The 16,360-nt window shown below is 43.0% G+C and overlaps 2 protein-coding genes across 3 annotated transcripts in view; both read right to left on the reverse strand.

Annotated features, from left to right (window-relative positions):
• LOC126993127 (zwei Ig domain protein zig-8-like) overlaps window positions 1-16,360 on the reverse strand; it is a 57,439-nt gene that overhangs the window by 15,487 nt on the left and 25,592 nt on the right. For both annotated transcript variants that reach the window (XM_050851990.1, XM_050851991.1), the window contains 3 exons: window positions 9,522-9,694; window positions 2,799-2,960; window positions 1,086-1,220 (listed from right to left, as the gene is read on the reverse strand). In XM_050851990.1, coding sequence (XP_050707947.1) covers window positions 1,086-1,220; window positions 2,799-2,960; window positions 9,522-9,694 — 470 coding nt within the window. The remainder of the gene's footprint in view (window positions 1-1,085; window positions 1,221-2,798; window positions 2,961-9,521; window positions 9,695-16,360) is intronic.
• LOC126993126 (innexin inx2-like) overlaps window positions 1-16,360 on the reverse strand; it is a 98,287-nt gene that overhangs the window by 2,891 nt on the left and 79,036 nt on the right. The gene's annotated exons all lie outside the window — the stretch shown is intronic.

The following is a 16,360-nucleotide window of genomic DNA, read 5'->3' on the forward strand; positions in this document are numbered from 1 at the left end:
AAAGTTAAGGCGTCCTGACTTTATTGTTTTTCCAAGCCTCACCAAATTTTGCATGTAGCCCTCCACTAGTAATGCACATGGACCCATGAAGTCACATTTTCATTTCAGTTCGTGTTAGTATCAATAACATATACAAAAAATCTTAAGCACCGCTAAAACACGACACTAACATCTCTTCTGCCCGCTCAGTTTTTGCTTTTTAAAGCCACTCAGGTATAGGCTGCATAAATAAAGTGACATACGACTCTGCAAGTGTCTAAATTATTAAGATACCCTTTATTTGCACTTGCAGAGCCAGGTGTCTTTTAATATACATGAAATTAGCTATCAATCAAAGAATTTGAAAAACCACAGATCGTTCGAGCATGATGTGACTGTTATTTGGTACAATCTTGTCTTTTCGCGTACTTGTGTGTTAGATTATCGATGCAAACGACTGAGTTGTTTTATGTATACATAAATATTAAATATATTGAAAAATAAGCTTGAATGTCTATCACAACAGTTGATTTTCACGCATACACGAACTAGAAATGCGCAGGTGACACATCCATCAAAATTCCCGCTTGTTGGTGGACAGACGGACTGAAACAGACTATAAAAAAATTATAGACAGAACTGCTGTAGAATATAAGGAACAGGGCATGAAATGGGATAGGAGGTAAGGATCATAAGTGAATAATAAAAAGTATATATATATATATATATATATATATATATATATATATATATATATATATATATATATATATATATATATATATATATATATATATCAAAGACTCCAGATACTTGATGGGTGTCGGGAGGGCTTTTCCACAACTGCTGCAAAAATAAGCGGGCAACATTTCGCGTTCTCTCCATCCCCCCCCACACCAGACATTATGTGTGTGTGTATATATATATATATATATATATATATATATATATATATATATATATATATATATATATATATATATATATATATATAAAAGTATGTATGTATCAACTAAAATAACTATGTATTACATTCAGCATTATTTCATAATTATGTGAGCTGAGAAAAGAAGAAAACTGCATCAGTTTCTATCAATGACACTTACGCCTTGAATGTTACAGACAAGAGAGAATGTGGATCCATGCTGCAGGTGTAGCTCTGCCGGCCCCTTGATGACAGCCTCTGGCACCACCACATACAGGTGCAGAAGGTACCCGTAACGCCCCGTTGGCGTCGACACCTGGTGAAGAAGAAACAGGAAAATTTTAGTGTGATATTGCATGTCGAGCAACATATTCCTTGCTTATTAGAAATGAAAAAAAAAATGTTTGCATATTAGTATTGATTTTTTTTTTTTTTTTTTTTTTTTGTGTGTGTGTGTATTTACCTAGTTGTATTTATCCAATTGTAGTTTTAGAGGGCCTGAGCTTTACACTCGTGTGGTCCCGTCTCCGTATCTACATTTATCCAACTTTTCCTTAAAGCTTTGCACACTTCTCGCCGATACTACATCCTCACTTAGTCTGTTCCAAACCTCGATATTTCTTTGCGGGAAGCTATATTTCTTCATGTCTCTCAAGCATCTTCCCTTCCTCAATTTTTTACTATGTCCTCTTGTGTTCCTGGTGGTAATTCCTTCTGTTAGTAGTAACTCTCCGTTGTCTACTTCATCTATTTTGTTCAAAAATTTATATATATGTATTAGGTCTCCCCTTTCTCTTCTTTGTTCTAGTGTTAGTAAGTCCATTTCCTTAAGTCTTTCCTCATATGTTAATCCCTCCAGCTCTGGAACCATTTTTGTTGCCATCCTTTGTATTCTTTCTAGTTTCTTTATGTGTTTCTTCTTATGGGGAGACCACACTGCCTCCGCATATTCCAATTTTGGTCTGATCATAGTGGTAATTAATTTTTTCATCATATCCTTATCCATGTAGTTGAAAGCTAATCCTATATTTCTCACCATGTTATACGTATCACCGAATATCCGATTTATATGACTCTCTGGCTGGTTATTATCTTGCATTATTACTCCCAGATCTCTCTCTTCGTGTACTTTCTTTAATGTTTCACCATCTCCCATTTTATATGTCCATTTTTATCTTGCTTCACTTTTTCCCATTTCCATAACATGACATTTCTTCACATTGTATTTCATCTCCCATGCCATACTCCATTTCCAAATCTTGTTTAGATCTTCTTGCAGAATTTCGCTATCTTTATTGTTTCTTATATGTCTTAGCAGCTGTGCATCGTCTGCAAACAGGCTCACATAACTGTTAACTCCCTCTGGCATGTCATTAATATATACTAGGAAAATATTGGTGCCGATACCGATCCCTGAGGCACTCCGCTTTCTATAGTTCTCCAATCCGATTTTATGTCCTTAACCACTGTTCTCATCTCCCTTCCTCTAAGGTAGCTTTCCATCCAATTCTTCATTTTCCCTTTCAATCCTCCTTTATTTTCTAGTTTCCATAGCAGTCTTGTATGTGGAACTTTGTCGAACGCCTTCTTTTAAAGGGATTTCCACTTTATAAACCATTTGTAACCAGTTCCAATCTCACACTTACGACGTCACTCTCTAGTCTAAATATGAAATAAATAGATCATACCTAGAATCCTTGTGTTTACTTTGCTTAAGTCAGTTACAAGCATAAGAGAATATATTGTCTAAAAATGAAATAAATAGATCATACCTAGAATCCTTGTGTTTACTATGCTTAAGTCAGTTACAAGCATAAGAGAATATATTGTCTAAAAATATGAAACATCCGTTATGTGTACGAAATAACAGGGCATTACTTTCATACTTTATTACCTGGCATTCATAGGTCCCCTCGTCATGCTTTTGTAGGAACCTGATCTGCAGGGCCCAGTCGACACCATCCTCTGAGCGGACAATACTGAAGCGCTCGTCCAAACTGTAGGTGTGCAGGCCTGAGGTGAGGATGTGATAGTCACGTCGCCTGATCCACGAAACCTGTGGGCATAAATCATAGAACATAAGAACATAAGAACGTAGGAGTCTGCAGAGGTCGGTAGGTCTGTACAAGGCAGCTCCTTTGAACCTAAACTCCCGTGTATCTAACCCCACCTAATATCGCTGTCCAGGAATTTATCTAATCTATTTTTGAATGTGACAATTGTATTGGCACTCACCACGTGACTGCTAAGCCTATTCCATTCATCCACCACTTTGTTAGTAAACCAATGTTTGCCTATGTCCCTGTTGAATCTGAATTTATCCAGTTTAAACCCATTACTTCGTGTCCTACCCGGTTCGCTTACCAACAAAACCTTATGAATATCCCCCTTATTAAAGCCCTTCTTCCATTTATAAACCTCGATCATGTCTCCACGCACCCTTCGCCTTTCTAGAGAATGCAAGTTAAATACGCTGATGCATGATGTATATTTCCTACGAAAATAGATATACGGATTTATTATTTAAGAATTTATTATTCGATACACAATGATCAGCTTTTAACCCGGTAGCTGCGGGGATCATGTTCCTTAAAGGCCCCTCTAAGCTAGAAAAATGAGAACAAAATCATCACTCACGCAAGCCAGTTCATAATATATATCAACGCATTTGTGATCAGTTTATGCATCATCTATTTTTGGGGGGTTTATATCATGGCAAAAATTTGGCCCGTTGCTGCTACACGGTAAAGCCACAAATTTGGCCCGTCGCTGCTACACGGTTAATGAGAGTTGTGTACGTCGTCACTAGGCTCTAAACGATACAATTCTTGCTCAAAAAGGCTGATCTTGCGATATTTTTACCGACGCTTGAATATTCATTAGATACATCGTATTGGAAGGATAAATCCACACATAATAAAATGATTGATAGTCAAAGCATTGCCATTCCCAAAATCAAAACAACTATTCATGAAAGGACAACGTATTTGGCAAGTGATAATCACCCGTTAACATCAACATAATTATACCTACCAGCAGACGCGGAAATTCAAACATTACAGGATGAATGTCTGTCCCAATGATCTCCAGCTCTCCTTCTGACTTACTCTTATTTGTTTTGTTTTGTTTTTACAGTATGGGAGAAGCTCAGTGGATCAAAGAAGAAAATAAATTATTGTTATGCTCACTGCACTGAAGACATGTGGAGTGTCTAAAATTAGTGTCAAATTCGATCAGAAAAACTGTCTTGATTCAAACTCACTTAACCCATCCGCTGCGATTGGCACGGATTTGGCCTTCACTGGTAGCCTGGTAACATACACTCCCAGGTCTTTCTCTGCCTCTGTGGTGGATAGTGGAGTGTTTCCCATGTGGTATTGGTGTGCTGGATATCCCTTCACTGGTAGCCTGGTAACATACACCCCCAGGTCTTTCTCTGCCTCTGTGGTGGATAGTGGAATGTTTCCTATGTGGTATTGGTGTGCTGGATATCCCTTCACTGGTAGCCTGGTAACATACACCCCCAGGTCTTTCTCTGCCTCTGTGGTGGATAGTGGAGTGTTTCCCATGCGGTATTGGTGTGCTGGACATCCCCTCCCAAGATGCATGACTTTACATTTTTCTTCACTGAATTGTAGCAGACACTTTTTGTTCCATTTCTGTTGCTTGGTGAGGTCTTCTGGTAGGAAATTCGCAGTCCAGGGGTTAAAAGAGTCCAAGTAATAGCAAGTGGATAATGCTGACGACACCGCATTAGACTAGTGTCCCCTCTAGGGACTCTCAATGCACTGGGCAACCTCATTACTACTACTGGCAAGGGCAGAGTTGGCTATAAGTTATGTGTTAGTCCCCATGATTATGGTACCAGGAACACCAACAATTATTACCTCCTGAAGAAGGTTGAAGAGCAGGTTTTTGATACCAGCGACCAGAGTTGCACCGCTAGACTCATAGCAATGCCGGAGGGGTAGCAAAGGAGACGCATGATCGATCATATCCTTGTTAGTATTCATTGGAGGATCCTCCAGATGTGTAGGCTTTTCCGAAGTGATGAGTAATTTTGGAACTGGCCATTGTCTCGTTGTTGCAATACTCAAGCTTCATGTCTGGCCAAGAAGAATCTCGAAACGTAATATAACAATACTGTGTTCCATCTCGAAACACTCAAAGAGCTGGCATGTGCTCATAGGTATGTTGTGACAGTCTAATATCGGTTTAATATGCTCGATACCCGTGATGACCCCGTTGACCAGTGGGATACCCTCAATCGTGAAACCCTGCAAACTGCAAAGGCGTGCATTGGAAACCGCTCGATCTCTAGAAGTGGTTTTACATCGAGGTAAATGCTGGTGAATATTGAAGAGTCGCGGTGCCAGGCTTGCTGAGTCTCAGGACCACTGTATGGCTCTGTCATATAGGACTAGAGCTCTCCTGAGGAGAGGTGTGTCAGAAGTTTCGCTGAGGATGTTGAGGGTCATCTCAATGCGAATGACCTCCGACCTGCTTACCGAACCTTAAGAAAAGCACTGCTCAAGCGTCCATCTCGCGTGAGGGTTTTCCGAACAGTTGCTGGCTGCCTCATGTCAGACATGGATTTTCAGAGGGATCGTTGGGGTGAGAGATTTATGTAGCTGTATATGACGAACCCTTCAAGTGGACATCTTTCAGCTGCTGGTATTCAGGTATGAGAGTCTTTGGCATGATTGAGGAGTGAAAAGGCACCAGGTGTATACAACACAAAGAGGGAGTTGTTCAAAGCTGGAGATGAGGCCATGATCCGCGGTTGCATGCGGTTTTGACTGGCATATAACAGTTTGATAACATTCCTCCTGACTGGAAGACGGTGCTGGTTGTCCCTCTCTGGAAAGGGAAAAGGGGTCACTACGACTGCAATAACTATCGTGATATTACGCTTTTCAGTGTTTTTTCTTTTTTTTTTAAGGTCCTGCCCATGGCCCTGGTAGGCTTTCTTCAGGGGTCACTTTGACGACCTCAGCCCGTTGGTGGTGCAGGCGAATTTTTATCTATTGTGGCCGCCGTAGCCGATCAACCCTAACATCAGTGACTAGTTAACTCCTTGAATGCGGATATCCTACAGTCAGACCTCACCAAGCTACTGGAATGGAGCAAAAAGTAGCTGTTACAATTCAATGAAGAAAATGCAAAGTCCTGCACCATAGGAGGGGATATCCAGCACACCAATACCACATGGGAAACACTCCACTATCCACCACAGAGGCAGAGAAAGACCTGGGACTATATGTAACCAGGCTACCAGGGAAGGCGAAATCCGTACCAATCGCAGCGGACGGGTGAAGAGGATCACCGGGTTACAGCATGGGATAAGAGAGTGTCATACCACGGCAGCTACTATAAATAAAATTCGCCTGCGCCACGAACGGACTGAGGTCGTCGAAGAAGCCTAAGGATAGCCTACCGATGCTATACCTGCTGTAAATGTGTGAAAATTTCGTTTTACAGGAATATTACATAGCAGCCTCAAGATATAGGAAGTTATTATATCAAGATGGACGCCGAGTAATCCTGCTGACCTCACCTATAATCGGTAACCAATAGATATTACTATATATAGCACTGTTATGTCGTTTAAAAGCCGGTAGCAGCGGGGATCGTGTTTCTTAATGGTCCCTCTAAACGAGAAAAATTAGTAAAAATCACCCCTCACACAAACCATTTCATAATATAAATCAACGCATTTGTGATCAGATTATGTATCATCTATTTTGGGGGTTTATATCATGGCACAAATTTGGCCCGTCGCTGCTACACGGTAAAGCCACAAATTTGGCCCGTCGCTGCTACCGGTTAATATGTCCGAATTTCAATCTACTTCTTCTGTTTTGGTTAGATTACATAAGGTTAGGATAGGTTGTTTTCTTTGTTAGACTAATTTAAGATTCTAATCTTGGACATTTCTACTATCTAGGAATATCCCAAGATTTTACCGTCGTACATGTGGATATAGATAAAAAAAAAAAATCATTAGAGAAAATATATTATCTCGTTGGTACGTGGGAAATAAATCCGAGAGATGCATATAATGTAAACAAAAATGTATGTACTATAATGATTTAGGGTCTGGCATGAGACTAATTTTTTTAAGCTTTAACCCGTCCGCTGCGACTGACACGGATCTCGCCTTCACTGGTAGCCTGGTAACATATAGTCCCAGGTCTTTCTCTGGCTCTGTGGTGGGTGGTGGAGTGTTTCCCATGTGGTATTGGTGTGCTGGATATCCCTTCACTGGTAGCCTGGTAACATACGTATAGTCCCAGGTCTTTCTCTGCCTCTGTGGTGGATAGTGGAGTGTTTCCCATGTGGTATTGGTGTGCTGGATATCCCTTCACTGGTAGCCTGGTAACATATAGTGCCTCTGTGGTGGATATTGGCGTGTTTCCCATGTGGTATTGGTATGCTGGATATCCCCTCCCAAGGTGCATGACTTTATATTTTTCTTCATTGACTTGTAGCAGCCACATTTTGTTCCATTCGTGTAAGATGGTGTACTCTTCTTATAGGAAGTTCGCAGTCAAGGGGTTAAGGTCCTAAAGCCAATCAATAAAATCATGAAATTCGTCAATACAATCCCATCACATGCGCAGTGTTTTTCTTTAGGCTTTACGTTTATTATCAAAACCCTCGACAAAAACAAAACAAAAAAACAATATAGATACTAGTCCCATTTGGCTGAAGATCAGTTTTGATATTGTGGAGTTTTGATTTTAACCCCTTGACTGCGGATTTACAACAGTCAGACCTCACCAAGCTACAGGAATGGGACAAAAAGTGGCTGCTACAATAATTATTCAGTGAAGAAAAATGTAAAGTCCTGCGCCTTGGGAGAGGATATCCAGCACACCAATACCACATGGGAAACACTCCACTATCCACCACAGAGGCAGAGAAAGACCTGGGACTATATGTTACCAGGCTACCAGTGAAGGGATATCCAGCACACCAATACCACATGGGAAACACTCCACTATCCACCACAGAGGCAGAGAAAGACCTGGGACTATATGTTACCAGGCTACCAGTGAAGGGATATCCAGCACACCAATACCACATGGGAAACACTCCACTATCCACCACAGAGGCAGAGAAAGACCTGGGAGTATATGTTACCAGGCTACCAGTGAAGGGATATCCAGCACACCAATACCACATGGGAAACACTCCACTATCCACCACAGAGGCAGAGAAAGACCTGGGGGTATATGTGTTTATGTTACCGGGCTACCACTGAACGCCAAATCCGTGCCAATCGCAGCAGATGGGTTAACATAGTTTCCGTCATAACAATTTGAAAATTATCATGATTTAAAAAAAAATGAAGGCTTAGAAAGATAAATTATTATACCCTGGGTTAAGTTAGGTGTATATGCTATAGCTGCGCGTGGCCTCGGTGCTCATTTCCGTCATATTGCCCCTTGAGCCTGTGGTAGGAATAATCCATAACCACGAAACACAAGGCCAGTGTGCCATCCGGGTTACCACAGTTTACCTTCCCCAGTTTTTTTTCAGGCACCCATATATCGAGCACCCCGAAATGGATGATGAAGACCTGGGTGAGCACGCCAACTGCCCGGGGCGGGATTAGAACCTGGGCTAGCGGATTCGTAAAGCCCCGTTCACACTGTGCCGACTCTGAGCCACGACTACCCACGACTCTAGGGTACACGAGGTCTTGGGTGTTGATGTGAAAGGGTCGGGCATGTTGTAAAAGAGGTCTTGAGACTGTTGCCAAATGCTGCGCCGACGTCGTGACGGGAGTTTGGAGTCGTGAGGGTTAGCGCGACATGCTGGCAACTAGTTGGCCGAATGTCCCAGACAGTCGGCAAGACACCAAGACCCCAATAAAACCTCCCACCCTTCTTAGAGCGAGGGAACCAACTTGTCAAATGGAAAAGTCGCTGGGTTGTCGTGGCCCAGAGTCGGCACAGTGTGAACAGGGCTTAACTAGGCACGCAACAACGATTCCTTTCCGTTCATTCACCATATACCCTGACATTCGCTATATTCTTTTCCTCAGCTGCTGTTATAAATTCTCAGTTTTTCCTCTTTTCTTTACAGTACAAAAATATAACTCCAATTATCTGTAACCCAAAAAGTCCCAGGGCCGTATTACTAAACACTTCGTTGCCTAAGTACACATATTTGACAAGGCTTTCGTAGGAGTTTGGAGCATTTCCAGAAGTAGCTTTATGACCCTGGTGGTAGTCTGGCCCTTCTTCTGTACCGTGAACCTAAAGAAACACTCATTAGAACCCCATTGACCCCCTCTTTGACCTTTGAAATAGTTGATGTGAGAAGCGAAAGTGTTTTATGATGCCGACACCTATTAACCCCTTGGATGCGGATTTCCTACAAGAAGACATTACCAAGCTACAGGAGTGGAACAAAAAGTGGCTGCTCCAATTTAGTGAAGGAAAATGTGAAGTCATGCATCTTGGGAGGGTAAATCATATCAATACCACATGGGAAACACTCCACTACACACCACAGAGGGACAGAAAGACCTGGGAGCATATGTTACCAGGCTACCAGTGAAGGCGAAATCCGTGCCAATCGCAGCGGACGGGTTAATGTGACATACCTGTTTGTTGGCCAAATTGCGAACATGGCAGTGGAGGTAGGTAGTGGAACCCAGTTGGCCAGTCTGATTCAACACCGTCATGTTTCCGAAGTTCGAGGCCATCATTCCAAGACCAAGAAATGACTGGACGCCTTTTTCAGGGTCCCACATTCGCTGAGGGGTTTCGGGTTTATCTGCGGAGAAGTAAAGCATACGTGAATTAAGTAATAATGTAATTTCCCACACCTATAACCCGGTAGCAGCGACGGGCCAAATTTGTGGCTTTACCGTGTAGCAGCGACGGGCCAAATTTGTGCCGCGATTTTAACCCCCAAAAATAGATTTGATATATATTGTGAGATGGTTTGTGTGAGTGATGATGTTTTCTCATTTTTATCGCTTAGAGGGGCCTTTAAGAAACATGATCCTCGCTGCTACCGGGTTAACCCGGTAGCAGCGACGGGCCAAATTTGTGGCTTTACCGTGTAGCAGCGACGGGCCAAATTTGTGGCTTTACCGTGTAGCAGCGACGGGCCAAATTTGTGGCTTTACCGTGTAGCAGCGACGGGCCAAATTTGTGGCTTTACCGTGTAGCAGCGACGGGCCAAATTTGTGGCTTTACCGTGTAGCAGCGACGGGCCAAATTTCTGCCATGATATAAACCTCCCAAAATAGATGATGCATAAACTGATCACAAATACGTTGATATATATTATGAAATGGTTTGTGTGAATAATGTTTCTGTCTCATTATTTTGCTTATATGGGGCCTTTTACCTAACCTAACCTAACCTAAGAAACATGACCCCCGCAGCTACCGGGTTAATTGACATTTTCCTGTACCAAACCAGCAAAGTATCAGAATTGTAATGGTCACTATCATGTTTACACCAAAAAATCTGAGTTCTGTACATTATTCATGTCGTTATATTGAACATTGTTGGCAACATAACAGCATTTCATCAATATCAAGGCTGGAGGCGGCAGAACGCTTAGCCTCAGACCTTACTAGTATTTCCGATTGATGCAAGAAGAACTTGGCGTCCTTCAACGCCTCAAAAACACAGTTTTTTCAGCTATCCACTCGACACAATTTTCCAAACAACTATCCCCTAATCTTTGACAACACTCAGCTATCACCTTCTTCAACACTAAACATCCTCGGTCTATCCTTAACTCAAAATCTCAACTGGAAGCTTCATATCTCTTCTCTTACTAAATCAGCTTCCTCGAGGCTGGGCGTTCTGTACCGTCTCCGCCAGTTATTCTCCCCCGCACAGTTGCTATCCATATACAGGGGCCTTGTCCGCCCTCGTGTGGAGTATGCATCTCTCGTGTGGGGGGGCTCCACTCACACAGCTCTCTTGGACATAGTGGAGTCTAAAGCTCTTCGTCTCATCAGCTTTCCTCTTCTTACTGATAGTCTTCTACCTCTTAAATTTCGCCGCCATGTTGCCTCTCTTTCTATTTTCTATCGATATTTTCATACTGACTGCTCTTCTGAACTTGCTAACTGCATGCCTCCCCTCCTCCCGCGGCCTCGCCACACACGACTTTCTATGCAAGCTCATCCCTTTACTGTCCAAATCCCTTACGCAAGAGTTAACCAGCATCTTCACTCTTTCATTCCTCACGCTGGTAAACTCTGGAACAATCTTCCTTCATCTGCATTTCCTCCTACCTACGACTTGAACTCTTTCAAGAGGAGGGTATCAGGACACCTCTCCTCCCGAAATTGACCTCTCTTTCGGCCACTCCTCTAACTCTTTTTTTGAGCAGTGAGTAGCGGGCTTTTTTTTGACATTTGTTACCTTTTTTTATGCCCTTGAACTGACTCCTCTGCTGTTGAAAAAATAATATCCTACGACACTCTGTCCCGTAATAAGCATGCATCAGTGCGCCCTCGTGGGTAAATATTTCCCTCATGCAAGAAAAGAGAAGTCAAACAAGTCCGGCATAGTCATGCTTTCACAATCTTATAGTAGTGGTGGAAGGAAGTGTTGAAAATTTTGCCACTGAACATTCCTCCGTCTGGCACGCCGCTGCCTCAACGCGATGCACTCCTCTATCTCTCTAGTCAGAGCGCGGGAGGTTGATTACACTGCTGCTAAACATATCGTACGCTGCCGGCAGCAAGTATTAAACGTATTTCATATTTTCTTTATTTCAATCACGATACATACATCTTTAGCATCTTATAATATTACATTTACTATATGGAACCTTAAAAGAGCAACATATAGAATGTGACGATTGTTTATGTGGGAAAAAAATGTATTATACTTTCCTATTTTTTTGCATTTCTCCGTTTCTTAAATAATAGAAGTAAGTCGTGCCTCTGTACCGTAGCTATGAGAAAAATATATGATTTCTAAATATTAGCGAAGAATAGTAAGAAAAAAAAATATTTGGACGTACGCCGCATGCATAATCTTTTTTTGTAGTTCCACCAGGGCCACCAGATGGCAGGTCGAGCTCGGTGAAGGACCCAGTAGGGGGATTGTTGAACCGCTACTAAACGGAAGCGGCTGTAAGAAGGCGAGTCCCACGCGAAAGTATTCAGGACTGCGCATGCGCGAGGAAGCCACGTGTCGTGACTGGTGGAGCGGTGTCCCTCCCCTCCCCTTGCGCTGGCGCCTTCCTCAAGGAGCCCGTTATGTAGGTTACGTGAAGTTAGGTTGGGTTAGTATATAGTTAGGGGGGCGAGGGGGGCTTCGTTAGGGGGGTCGACGGGGCGAAGCCCTCCGTTAGGTAGGTTACGTTAAGTTAGGTTGGGCTAGTTTAGTTATGGGGGTCGAGCGGGCGAACCCCCCCCGTTATGTTGGTGGAGGGGGCGAATGCCCCCGTTAGGTAGATTACATTAGGTAAAGATAGGTTAGTGAAGTTTTCAAGATCATTTATTTATATTTGCCAGCGGAAGGAGAGGAGCGAAGCAACGCTCCACCAATCAGGAGACGTGGTTTCCTCGCTCATGCCCAGTCCTAGATCCTTTAGCATGGGACTCGCCTGTTTACAGGCGCAGCTCTGCTAAACACACCAAATCAGCTGAGGTGTTTTGGCAATTTTTGACAAAAGTTATTATTAAGGAGACACCTGGCAACTTAGCTTGACCTATGCCGATGGCAGGTAAGATACAACAGGTCAGTCAGAGGCCTCCTCCTCCTCCTCCTCCTGAAAAGAACCCTAACTTTAAATATCAGATTCAAGGACATGAGCTCAGCGAAGTAAAACAAGAAAAAGATCTTGGTGTAATTACCAGTAACACTCTCAAAATGAGCGATGAATGTACACTCTCCACACAAAGTTCTCGAACGATTTAAGCACCTTGCATTCTGAGATACACGGACGAAAATTTTTGAGACAGCTCTCCCTGAGTGGAACGGGTGGTAGCCCTGTGTACACATGCTCTGTGTGAAGGAGTGAGTTGCCAATGGCTCAGTACTGATAAGCCTTGTCGCTTGATCTCGATGGAATTAATGTCTTACGTAACCGTAGTACAATCATTGGTTGCGGCGATAATTCCTCGTCACAAGGGTGTTTTTTCGTCTGTAGAGTTACGTCATTCTGGTGCTAATTTAGTACCACCGAGTGAATAAAATAGTTTTGTAACCCATTCCGCTGCAGAACTATCAGTCAGTTTAAATGCCGTGGGTGACGTCACAGTCCTATTCAAGTGAGGGAATGATACTTTCAAGTGGTAGTTTAAAAGTATATTTGGCAGTAAATGTATATTATTAAAATGTCTACCAAAGTTAATAGTAAACCACACACTGCGAGAGCTTGGTTAAGTGTATGATATATGAGAGGGAGTATTTATTCAATAATCTGTGTGTGCACCCCTGCGAACATTACACTGTAAAGTCTGCTTCGAGGCTTCGAGGCGTGTCACTTGTGGTGCCCGTTTCTACCAAGGAGGCTTTTCTTGGCTCATGCTGCCCCCCGGAGATCGTTGTCTATTCCCTTGGACGGTTTCCTCTAGAGTCCGGGTTTATGGGTGGTCTTCGGCATGTGGGTAGTCTTACGCCACTCGGCGGTGAATGAAAAAAATCCCAGGTGGTAGCGGCGGATTCGAAACAGCGTCGTGGTAAATGCGGGGCCCGCACTCTAACCACTCGGCCACCGCCTACCCATATGTTAAGTTACCGTAGTATAATCAGTGGTTGCGGCGATAATTCCTCGTTCCAAGGGCGTTTTTTTCGTCTGTAGATTTACGTGATTCTGCTGTTAATTTTGTACCACAGAGTGAATAAAATAATTTTGTAACCCATTCCGCTTGAGGACGATCAGTCAGTTTCCTATTCAAATGAGGGAATGATAATTCCAGGTGGTAGTTTGAGTATAATTGGCAGTAAAAGTTTGTAAAATTAAAATATCTGCCAAAATTATTACGTAAACCACATACTGCGATGGCTTGGTTAGGTTAACATGTATGAGGATGGGAGGTGTTTATATAATAATGAGTGTATGCACCGCTGCGCCGATTTTACTGTTAAGTCTGCTTCGAGGCTTCGAGGCGTGTCACTGGTGGAGCCTGTTTCCACATGCCTGCTGGCCCACAGTGATATTGTAGAGACGGACACATCAATCCGCCGCGCTGTTTGGCGATAACTGAGGCCTTCGGTGTGAAGGATAATAATGACTTTGCGCCGGTCTTGTGGGGTCTCCGCGGAGACTAACGTGAGTACGTATGACTTACTGCGACCATCAAATCAACACAGGATCGAAACGTATCATATACAGTAATGGATTCAGATGCGTCATCACAATCAGGGGTACCAACCATTCCGAGGTGACTAGCCACGATCGATTCATTTTCACATCCATCGTGCCCAGGTGTTTGACAACTTTTTGTGTTGAGTGTACTGTGGCGAATAAAAAAGCCAATATGATGTTAGGACTAATCTCAAGATTTTTTATTGTAAATCACCCGAACTTATGAAGAGATTATATTCAGCATTTGTAAGACCACATCTAGAATACGTCGTCCAGTTCTGGTCACCGAATTATATCAAAGATCAAATTTTGCTAGAAAAGATACAGAGACGACCAACCAAAAAATTCCAGCGTTCCGTAACTTGACGTATGACGAGCGTTTAAAGCGTTTATATATGTTTTCCATAAAAAAGCGAAGGGTAAGAGGGGACTTAATCGTAGTGTTCAAAATCCTTAATATATTCGAAAACATTAACCCAGAAAATCTATTTCAGAGACCCCAACACAATAACACGCAGCAACGATATGAAGTTAAAGGGAACCAGATGTAACACATTGGCGCGCAGAAGTTATTTCAATAATAGAGTCATCGATCACTGGAATAGACTCCCACCGTCAGTAGTTAGCGCACAGAGTATCAACAGCTTCAAGTCTTCATTGGATAAGTACTTCAGGGATATAAGATTTTATTGACCCTTTTCGAATGTTTCAGGCACACTGCAGTACGGCGCCAACCTGACGAATTAATAATTTCCCCCACAGCTTAGGTCACCAGTAATGTAAGTTAAGGGTAGTAATTTCCTCTTATTTCTCCCTTTACTGTAAAATTTCCATGTCCCTTTCTTCCTTAAAGGCACATGGTGTTCTAACTATTTCCTGCCGGAACGTTGCCGGAGGGAGAGGTGGGTGGGGAGGAGCCTTCATCTATTCTATCCTGTCCTACCACACGTAGATCACTAGTAGTAGCTGTAGTAAACAGACACCCTCGCCATAGACCGACAGGTCTTCTGGTGTCTGTTCTTCCTATGTATTCCTATGTATTCCTCCTCCTTCTCCTCCCCCCTCTTTCTCATTCTAATCTTTTTCCTACTCCACCTCTCTCTCTCTCTCTCTCTCTCTCTCTCTCTCTCTCTCTCTCTCTCTCTCTCTCTCTCTCTCTCTCTCTCTCTCTCTCTCTCTCTCTCTTATTTTCAATGGACCTTATACACCTTTACGTTGTTACTTTGTGTGTGTGTGTGTGTGTGGGTGGGTGGGTGTGTGCGTGCGTGTGTGTGGGTGTGGGTGAGAGAGAGAGAGAGAGAGAGAGAGAGAGAGAGATTTTCAGACACACATACACACAAAAAATATATATTATAATAATAATAATAATAATAATAATAATAATAATAATAATAACAATAATAATAATAATAATAATAATAGACAAACAAGCACACTGGTACACCACTACAGACTCCCAGAACACCCTCCAGCTGGCCGGGCGGCAGGACAGCCAAGAGGATCTCATTTCCTTGCTAATCTCTTTCCTTTCCATTTATGACGGTTAGCGCCGAGTCGTTCTACCTGTTATGTCTAGCTAGCATTTTTAATTTATGACTAAAATGACCGATTGGATTCACGGTTTTATTGAAAAAATAATTGCCGTCTGCAAATACAAGAAACCAATCCGCTGAATTTTTTTTTTTTTTTTACGTCTACGCCTATAGCGCCGGTAGGCTTGCTTGAGGGGCCTGGATGGTAGTCGGCCCCAGCCCGTCATGGCGCAGGCAAGTGTTTATAGTGGCGCCATCTTCTCTTGGCTCATGCTGCCCCCCGGAACTCGTCCTTGATTCACTTGGACGGTTTCCTCTAGAGTCCAGCATGTGGGTAGTTTTAAGCCACTCGGCGGTGACTGAAAAACCCGAGGTGGTAGCGTGGGGATTCGAACTCGCGTCGTCCATCACGCGGTGAATGTGGGCCCAGCACGCTACCACTCAGCCACCGCTTTGAATTGGCCAGACATTCACGAGGTTCCCGCAGCTGAGGGGTTAAAGTCACGAGCCACGCTACTTATTTTCTCTGGGCTTCAAATCACTCCTCCCACCACCCTAATCTCGCCCCTTCCAGTTGTACTACCATTATTATTTCTACGCTTGATGGCCAACTCTA

This window comes from Eriocheir sinensis, unplaced genomic scaffold, assembly GCF_024679095.1.
Source record: "Eriocheir sinensis breed Jianghai 21 unplaced genomic scaffold, ASM2467909v1 Scaffold565, whole genome shotgun sequence".
In the NCBI taxonomy this organism is placed as follows: Eukaryota; Metazoa; Arthropoda; class Malacostraca; order Decapoda; family Varunidae; genus Eriocheir; species Eriocheir sinensis.